This window comes from Sinocyclocheilus rhinocerous, unplaced genomic scaffold (genome assembly GCF_001515625.1).
Source record: "Sinocyclocheilus rhinocerous isolate Xijiao unplaced genomic scaffold, SAMN03320098_v1.1 scaffold904, whole genome shotgun sequence".
Lineage (NCBI taxonomy): Eukaryota > Metazoa > Chordata > Actinopteri > Cypriniformes > Cyprinidae > Sinocyclocheilus > Sinocyclocheilus rhinocerous.
The window spans coordinates 261,069-271,761 of record NW_015658509.1 but is presented as its reverse complement, the minus strand read 5'-3'; the positions used below and the strand labels follow the sequence as shown (position 1 = coordinate 271,761).

Below are 10,693 nucleotides of genomic sequence, written 5' to 3'. Positions count from 1 at the left end.
CTCTCTCACACACACACACACACACACACACACACTCACTCACACGCACACACTCACACACACACACACACACACCTCAGATTAACATTTCATTGCTCTTTCATAGCTCACTTCTCTGTCGTGTTGCATCGTATCCACAGGAGAAATAAAAAGAGACGTGTGGTTCACAGATGATGTGGGGATCACAGCTCAGATCATTTGGTTTTGGAGGATTTTGATGAGAAATATTTGACTTCATATTGAAATCTCCTGACTTTTGGTGTGTTGGCAAATCTGTGCGCAGTTTGTGACATTGCTAGAATCTCTTGTGAAACACTAAAGAGACAGCAAGGAGTAAAGCGTCTGGTAAAGAATCTACTTATAGCATAATCACAAAAAACAGCAACAAAATTACTAAAATGAAAACAGAAAATATAAAAATAAAAACTACAGTGGGTATAGAAAATAATCATCCCCCTTTTAAATAATCACATTTTGTTGCTTTGCAGCCTGATTAAAAAAAACAAAAAAACATCTGAGTTGGAAAAAGGACCAGCCCCTTGTGTCAGTATTTTGATGAAGCACCTTTTGCTTTAATTACAGCCTTTAGTCTGTTGGGATTTGTCTCTACTAACTTTGCATAACTGTTTGCATATCAAGTTCAGTTCAGTTTGATGGTGAGCGTGTGTAGTTGAAAGTCAAATGGCTTTGTGTGCCATTGAGAAGGTGATGAGCTGAAAAAGGACACATTTTGAGATTCCTTGCACAGCTACATTTGAATGACTTCTCATTGCAGTAGCATTCAGTAGATTTAACTAGAGTAATAGCACTGTATGCACGTCTTCCTGTCTCCGTTTTCAGGGATGTCTTAAAAGTGCAATGCTGACCAATTCTGGCATACTCTTCCTGTACAGTGCATTAAATTGGAACTTATAACCTTTATACCACCCACCTTGATCAATGACCATTTGATGACCACCATAAACATTGCATGGTATCTTGCATCTTTCCGTTTGTAATGCATTAGTATTACATTTTTCAAACCAACTAATCTATTTATGTAAAACTCACCTCGACTGTATTTTCATACATGGATTATGTAACCATAAAATATCTTGGTAACACTTTACTTGCATTATAAAGCTATTCATAATGTAGGCTGTAATGCAGTATATATTAAATGCAGTATAATTCAAATGCATTATAATATTGGAAGGTTTGTTTGTCATGTTTTAATGCATTGCCCTTTCTAAATCTGTAACAAAATATGATAATGTATTATAACTCTGGTTTCAATTATACATGAGATCATACAATGCATTAAAAGGTGCATTACAAGGCATAACTAATGCATTAAAACTACTTTTATAATGCATTATATATAAAGGCTTTAAGTAAAGTGTTACCTATATATTTTTTAGTAGGTATTTTATAGTTTTTATATTTGTATTATTATTATTATTATTTTAGATTGATCATTGTGATTTAATTAAGTATTAGTTTTTTCAATTCACAAACCCCTGCAGTTCTGGTGTAATATAATGTTCAATGCATTTCAAGATGTTGATAACTAAGAATGGAATATATATTTTTTTTCCTTGTATTTTTATATCAATGTGGTATGAAATAATCCTTTTCAAAACTATGTGATAAACAAGTTACGTCATCAAAGGTAATCTAAAAGTAATCCAATTAGATTACCTAAAATGTGTAATCTAATAGATTGCGTTACAGACTACATTTTTCGTCATGTAATTTGTAATCACTAATGCACTACAATTTGTAAGTAATCTACCCAGCACTGTTTATCAGTATTGGTCTCTCCAATTAATGATTATTTCTGACTTTTTATTGCATTCTTTTTACTAACTCTGTGTGCTTTTTTGGAAAATAGCGATCTTCTGATCTTCGATAATTCTACTCTAAAGTCTTTATAAAGTATTCATACGGATGATAAGGCATTATCTGTGTTTGATCTTCATTTGCCAGAGAAGAGCTCCAGCGCTGTAGGGGTTAATTTTACACACTGTGTCAAAGACCCACACAGCTGCCTGTGTCCTCTCTGAAATATTAATGAATCCTGCCGATATGCAGAGAGAGAGAGAGAGATGGACGCCAGGGTAAAATGTTGACCATGTTGACATTTCATCTTGGTCTAATTAGATGAGCTTTGAGGTGTTTCCACTGTATTTTAACCACGTTTCTGCTCTGAAATTTATTCATGCATTACAACAAATTCAATTCATATCCATTTATCCCATGCAGAACAAATCCATTTATTCTCACATTGTCATAATGACACAACACGGCACAGTATCACGTTGTCAGCGTGTTTCTGGAATTAAACGCGGGCATGGGGCATCCTAAGGAGCCATCTGCGTGTAATCATTCTCCGGTTTTCCTGTAATCCTGCTCGTGCTCTGTTTGGAGAAACTATCCTGGTGCAGTATTTGGAAGTCTGTCAAGCCTTTCCATTTATACGTGGCTGTTTCGCATGTCTATATCGGAGCAAATGCATATGCGAGTGGCTCTAAAAAGCTAGTGCAAACTAAAGTGAGAGACTGCTTTAGTGCTCTTCTTAGTTAGTTGTCTGGATAATGGCTCTCTCTTGAGGGTTTCCGTGACTCTGTTTTCTGTGTGTAATGGAGAGAGGGGGCTTAAGCTCGCCTGAATGCATCACACTGCCGCTACACCATCTCGCACTCAAGCACTTCGGTGTTTTACTCCTGCCAGCCGGCCCTTTTGTACCCAAAATGAAGCTCAATGTTCCCCCCTACTGGTTGAAAGAGGTAAAATACTCCTAGCGATAGCTAAAGATCCCTCGCAGATAAGCAGCGGGCCTGAACCTCTTGATATTCAGGATGGCTTTGTAAGCGATGAAAAAAATAATTGCGTTTACGTGCTTTTACATAAAAGTTATTAAAATGGAATGGTATGCACAAGCAATAAACAAAGAGCCACAGATCAGATATTATCATTCATGCGAAAGCAATGGCATAGAATAATAATTCATATTCTCGCAGCCTTTTTTTATAGCCTCGCCGTGCCACATATGAATTTCCGGGGGGCAGAGGCGGGTGTCAAATATCCTGACTTTCACACAGCGGAGGGCTATTAAAACCAGCCGATCCGAAGGAGATGTCCTCCAATTCTTTCTCTCCTTTTCGCGTTCTTGCTCATTGGTTTTGGTGTGAATCTATGGCCGCCCCTCCTCTCTTTCTCTCTCTTTTGCTCCCGTTGCAGATCCTGCATATGTTATGGAAGGCAGAGGCAGCAGTTTTATATAACACGAGAATAGATGCCTGCATTAACACATCCACACTGCGCGATACTATCTAGTAATCTTGCATTCAACATCAGCTTTGGTGAAATTAAATAAGCAGTTTCTCAGCGGCGATGCACTAGAAACATCATCTTTATCCAAGTGTTAAAAGTACCTGCATGCTTTAAAAATGGAAATTTGATCATCGATTACTTACCCTCATGATATTTCAAACCCATATGACTTTATTTTTCACAAAAGCTGATGCATAGCACAAGGTCTGAGATGCTGTTTTCCCATACAATGGGAGTGGATGGGGACCAGGGGCTGTCAAGCTCAATAACCATCCTTAAAAGTTGTTCATAGGATTTGTGCGCTGTATTCCAAGTCTTCAGAAGCCATAGCTTTGTGTGAGGAATTTTATCTAAATTTGATATTAGTCTTCAACGGGAATCTTGCTTGACAGCCATGGTCACCCTTCACTTCTATTGTGTGGAAAAAAGGCAGCTTGGACACTTTATTGTAAATAATCTGTTAAATTGAAGAAAGAGAGTCAAAGACATGGATATGGAAGCCCATTCCTCTTCATAGTAAAAAATTAATGGGTAATTGTGAGATCATGTTTAAAATAAGAAATAAAGTCACATTTTTAGGCATGCAGTATTATCAATATATTTTTAGAAACTAGCTGATCATAAAACTATGGATGCCCTTCAAGTCTGTTCAAGTGTATTGATGGCAAAGCTTTCTCACTTAATGCAAAAACAAATTAGTATTTTATTTTTAAAGATTTTTCTAATATTTTTAATGAAAATTGAGATTGTATCACTCATTCGATTCATCAGTTTTAGGATCATTAAGTTGCATATTCCATATTTCATTTATGGTTTAAAAAAAGGGAAAAGGGAAGGAAGCAAACGTATACACATGTATAAACACATTGTTTTGGATTTGTATGTCCTATATGTTTTTTAGACGTGTATTTTTTATTTTTTGTTTGTTTTCTTTCTTTTTTTTCTTTTTTTGATGCACAAACATGCATCCATACATCATGAGAGAAATGTAATTTTGGTTGCAAAAAAAAAAAATTCAGCTCGAAAAATTGATTCATGCATAATATGCCAGTTTGCAACTGTAGATGTGGGAAATGCAGACATCATGTTGTTAGAAAATGTTAATGTACTAATTTGATTAGGGAAATGCGCATAGGGTGAATGCAAGTCCATTTGGGAATTTGCTATTTTTTTGATACATGCTAGTAGGTATAACCTCACCATCGGCAGCGGTGTCTGCTTAGATTTCCCTTTCACTGATTTGAGTCTTAATGTGTCCGACAATCTTTGCATGTTTAATAAAAACACTCTCTTGAGCGTAGCATGCGGGAGCTTCAGACACTTGTGTGTGTGTGTTTGGGGAGGTTATAGTGTGTCAAGAGAGACTCACAGACAGAGGGAAGAGCTTCAGCATGAGAGCTAAACTGTTTTCCTCTGTGCTCTGATTCCTGTAGGAGCGCACCCATGGAGCGACTGCTGCTGTGCCTGGCTCTGTTCTCCATGGCGTCCTATGCCATGCTGTGCCCCAAACGCTGCACCTGCCAGAATCTGCTGCCCTCGTACACCGTGCTGTGTGCCAAAACCGGCCTGCTCTTCGTGCCGCCTAATATCGACCGGCAGACCGCCGAGCTGCGACTGATGGATAACTTCATCACCACCCTGCGCCACCAAGACTTCGCTAACATGAGCAGCCTCATACACCTCACGCTCTCCCGCAACACCATCAGCCAGATCCGACCGTACGCCTTCACTGACCTGCAGGATCTGCACGCGTTGCATCTGGACGCAAACCGGCTCACGGTGCTAGACGACACCCATCTGCAGGGGCTTGTGAATCTGCGCCACCTTATCCTCGCCAACAACCAGCTTCACAGCATCTCCGACGGAGCCTTCCAAGACTTCCTAGAAACTCTCGAGGACCTCGACCTTTCTTACAACAACCTGGTGGACGTGCCGTGGGACACTATAGCCATGCTAGCCAGCGTCAACACCCTCAGTTTGGACCACAATCTCATCGAGTTTGTTCCCGAAGGGATATTTTCGAATCTTCATAAACTCGCCCGACTTGATATGACGTCCAACAAGCTGAAGAAGATCCCCCCAGATCCTCTGTTCCTACGGATCCCCGTCTACGCCAAAATGAAAGGCTCGCCGCTGACCGCGTTGGTTCTCAGTTTCGGCGGGAACCCGTTGCATTGCAATTGCGAGCTGGTTTGGTTGCGCCGTCTGACACGTGAGGACGATCTGGAGACGTGCGCATCCCCGCGAGACTTGGCCGGCAAGTACTTCTGGACAATTCGCGAGGAAGAGTTCGTCTGCGAGCCACCTATGATCACCCGGCACACTTCCAAGATGTTCGTCATGGAGGGTCAAGAGGTTAGTTTGCGATGCCGCGCCGTCGGAGACCCCGAGCCGACCGTCCACTGGGTCAGTCCGGACGGGAAGCTAATCGGCAACACCTCGCGCACCGTATGTTACGAGAACGGCTCTTTGGATATCTTGACAGCCACGGTTAAGGACTCCGGTGTGTTCACCTGCATAGCCTCGAACGCGGCCGGCGAAGCCACGGCTCCTGTGGAATTAGTCGTGAACCCTTCGCCGCATTACGACCCCAAACTGGAGCCGGAGTTGGGGCCCTCGGACATGCCAACGTCCATAAAGTCCAACAGCAGTGGTAGCGGCGGCCAGGCTCGAGCTGATCAGCGGGTCAGCGTCTCGGAAATAACCTCAATCTCTGCGATGATCCGCTGGCCTCCGCAAAGCCAAATCCCCGGAGTTCGCATGTACCAGATCCAGTACAACAGCTCCACGGACGACATCCTCATATACAGGTGAGATTCCTCACAGAACCTTCAGATAAATCCAAGTTTATTTGTATATCACAATACATACTGTTTCAAAGCAGCTTTAGAGAAAATGCATGTTTCAGGGTTACAGGAAGTATTCTGTTATCAGTCAGAGATGAGTGTAGTAATGTCCATATGGATGTAATATACAGCTACATATTATGTGGTTAGTAAACATCATGTATTCAGAATAAGCAGAGACGATGAACATGTTTGACTCATAATAACAATATGAGGATAATATTTGACAGTTTTGTATGTCAATCCAAAGTTGGCATCATCACAATTCTGAAAAAAAAAGTCTTCACAATCTGATATGACTGTAATTATTGCATAGCTTTCTGTCATCTATGATTTGCACCAGTGTTATTTTAGTATAACTGAGGTATTATTATACTATTTAATAATAGTTTTAATGATGTTTTCCATTTTTAATTTAGTATTTTTTTTTTGTTGCAATTTTGTTATTAAAAAATATATTAAAATATATAAAAAAATAATTTAAGTTAAATTAAATAAAAATGTGAAATGTTTCCTCAACAGCTAGCTGAAGTTTAAGTTTTTAATATTTTATTTTAATATTTATATTAATTCATATTAATATTTAGCATATAATTTTATTTCAGTTAACGTTTATTTAATTATTTTTATAAATTATTTTTATCGTTTTTTTATGTTTTTGTTTTACTTAAGACCCCTGGTTTGCACTGAATTTCTACATGATTAGACAGTGATCACGTTTGTTATTGATTGTAGAAATCTATAAGGACATGAGCGGCATGTCAGAACGCATCAGTGCTAAATTGCTTTTATTTTAATCAATGAAGCTGTCTACACTGGAGGTTGACAGACGCCCCATTGGTATTTTTAATGAGCTGCTCCAGACACTTTATTACCCCCTTCCATCGAAATATAAAATGATTTTACCAATATTAATGTGATTTTTTTCTTCTTTAATCAGATCCAGCTCATGGTTTTCTGCTCTGTGTTCTACTAATTTAAATCAACTTTTGCTTCTAATTTATTCCCAGTTGCAGCAATACCAACATAATAATTATATAATTAAAAGCTAAAAATAGTTATTCACCCATTTTACTATTTCTGAAGTCCAGCATAGAGCTCACAGCTGATTCGTTGGTAGTAAATGTCTGGTTGATGAGCAGAAACATATTTCATTTTTCTGAAGTATATTGAAAACAAGATTCATGAAAACATTGCAATGTGACATGAAGATTACAGCAGTTTAATTGTCAACTAGTAGCGGCTTATAGTGATATTTAGTAGCAAGTAGCAGGCTGCTTGAGTGTCCAGATTGCCATGAAGTCTGCAGATGCAAAATCATGCATGCAAGATATGCTGATTCCAAATTTTTGAAAGCTTTAAAAATCTCTGCAACGTCTTTTTTTACAAATGCATTATTTGAGAAAGCACTGCAGATGGTCTATCCCCCCAAATGGTTTTTTGAATCTGGGCAGTTCTGCATTAGATAAACAAATTGATTCTGTCTTTGTTCAAAGGCAAAGGCTGGCATCGGAGACTGGGGGTGTTTAATAGCTTATGGCGGAATGCTATTCAGATAGGGGATGAAACATTGCAATTCCTCTGATGAATACAAATGGACCTCGATGATTGCCAGTCAACAAAGACACAAAAATATCATGAATGCAATATATGAAATGCATGCATGCATTTTATTTTATTTTTTCTGTGCTAAAGAAAGGATGCTTCCCAATGGGTCCAGCTGTTTTAGGATATCTGCTTGTCAGAAAAGCTCTTGAAGGATTTTCATTAGCACACAGACAGATTGGCTTTCACGGTAATAGTTTCAGCCTGATGCGATTCAAACTGAATTTTGCAAAGTAGGAACCACGAGCCGACGGATTGACACCCTTCAATAAATCACAGAGCTCGAGGTGCAATGAGGAAGACAATAATAACAGAATAACAATAGAAGCTGCGTGTCGAGTGCTTGCCCTGGTTTCAGATGCTCCTGACAGATTACAATGAAGGCGTATTTGCATTGATGTTGAAATACGTCTCGAATTCAAAACACAATATTTTGCTTTGCAAATATTGAGAGGACAAGCAAATCTTTTTGCGGATGCGCTATATTTTGGGGTTGCGTATATGGACGTTGACGCCCCTGACGCAGAATCTACTACGTTAATGTTCCTTTTTAGCATTCAGACGTGGCCCACCGCCCATGATTTCTCATTGAAGGGATCTGTAAGGATGTAATTAACTCTGCAATAATCCCTCTGGATAGATTAAGAGAGAAGAAAAGATACATACAGCAAGCAATTTGCTATTAATTATGGAAAAGGCAAGGGGAGTTCTCTGGTTTGTAGAGCTGCAGAGTAATCTAAAAGTCTTTCAGAATCAATTAAGAATGCATGCGCCTGACTCCCGCTTGACAGCGGCCCGGGTTGGAGTACGGGTGACTTGGAGATGGTGGCTGAGAAACTGAGACCGGGGTGAGAATATAGAGTGTAAACTTTGAGTCGAAAGGACAGGTTAAATTTGAAGTGATGTCTGGGTAAAAGAGCTGGAGGCACAGTGTGTGTGGTGCCAAATGAAGACCTGGATGAAGTGCAAGTCACATGGAGTACATTTATATCAGCATGCATTCTCTTGGCAGACGCTCTCTTAAAGGGATAGTTCACCCCAAAAAATTAAAATCTGCTGTTAATGTACTCACTCTCAGGCCATCCGAGATGTAGGTGACTTGTTTTTTTTCAGTAAAGAAAATTATTAGCTGAAACCGTGGTCATTGGTGATTCATAAAATGCAAGTCAACACCAGCACTTCGAGAGTCAAAAAAAGCATATAAAGGGAACACAGAATGAATACCCGTTGCACCTGATGATATATTGAGGTGTTATAAAGTGAAATGGTTGGTCTGTGCAAGAAACTGAACATGATTTACAACATTATTGCTTGTATTACCCAGATTTTTTTTTTTATTCTCAAAAATGGGCAGCTGGCCATATTATAGTTTGCATTTGTTTAATTATGAACTTAAAGGGATAGTTCACCCAAAAATGAAAATCCTCATTATATACTCACCCTCAAGTTGTTCAAAACTTGCATGAGTTTGTTTCTTCTGCCAAACACAAAATAAGCTATTTTGAAGAAAATGGGTAACTAAACATCTGCTGGCGGTCATTGACTTCCATGGTTTGTCACAAGTGGAGGGTGAGTAAATGATGACAAAAAAAGAATAATAATAATTTTGGGTGAACTACCCCTTTAAGAGTGCTTTTTGACCCACTAAATTGGGGGATTTCAGTACATCATATGTAATTTCATAATTCTATTTTCTTGGTTAAAGTTACTGCTGAAAAAGTTATATAATATACTTTAATGTATTTCTATTGAAACGTATGTCATATATTTAAATATATTTTTAGGTGCAATATATTATAAAACGTATTACAATGAAATGTAATATCAAATAACACTACAGTAATTTGATATTATTACAAAGTTTCTTTCATCTACTGAGCATAATAGAAGATATTTTGAAGAATATGGGAAATCAAGTAGATCCTTGCCCCCACTTTTATAACATTTTTGCCCCGTATTATAAAAGTCAATGGGGACCAACAACTACTTGATTTCCCATATTCTTCAAAATATCTTCTATTATGCTCAGTAGAAGAAAGAAACTCATACAGGAACACCAGGAAGGTGAGTAAATGATTACAGAATATACATTTTTGAGAGAAAGCGTATTCATATACACCAGCACAGTCTTTAGAATTTCTCCTTTTGTTTTTTGCAGAAGAAAGATGAAATCATTTTTGGCGACCTGTTTCTTTAAGAGAGCTCTAGGTGACGAAGGCCTCTGTTTGAGAATGTCACTGTCATTATCTTACCTCATCTTTTCCACATTATCATCTCTCCCTCCCTCGTTATTTGCATGTTTTCATCTTTAATTCAAGCCGCATTTAAGTGGGTAATTCAGCAGTGCTAGCTCCTTCAGAAGACAGTGAGATGACAGGGTTTCTGTGCCAAGAGACACATCTTCAGAAGAGCTCGAAGCCCCTTCTCTATTTACAGTGACGGCTCAGAGACACGGGTGCAGCCAGCCTGACCCTCGGCAGCTTAAAAGGACCAATGGCTGCCAGAACTGAGAGGGTTTTTTCTCAATATATATCCATCAAATGCTCTGTGAGAGGATCCAGAGGAACAGACTGAAGGGAGATTCCTGTATCTGCTCATTAGCAGGTGACACTGCAGCAGCTAACAAACCTAACGCTTATTAAAAGTCACTGACAGCGCTATTAACAGTGTTTAACGTCTATGAGACATAAAACAATGTGTGTGGATGAATATGCAAATAGAGTTCAACAAATAATAGAATAGCTGATCAGTGGTCACGTAATTGTCAAAACAGCCACATTTACAGTAATAAGTTTTATTTAAAATGTTTTTTTTTATTATTATTTAGATTTTTTTTATTTATTAATTTTTAAATGAACTTTAATGAATCATTTTAATAAACACACACACACACACACACACACACACACATATATATATATATATAT

At 38.5% G+C, this 10,693-nt stretch overlaps 1 protein-coding gene across 1 annotated transcript in view; it reads left to right on the top strand.

The window, feature by feature from the left end:
* Nucleotides 1–10,693, top strand: part of LOC107722287 (leucine-rich repeat and fibronectin type III domain-containing protein 1-like protein) — a 159,726-nt gene that overhangs the window by 143,456 nt on the left and 5,577 nt on the right. Inside the window, exon 3 of the mRNA XM_016530580.1 lies at nucleotides 4,749–6,125. Coding sequence (XP_016386066.1) covers nucleotides 4,749–6,125 — 1,377 coding nt within the window. The remainder of the gene's footprint in view (nucleotides 1–4,748; nucleotides 6,126–10,693) is intronic.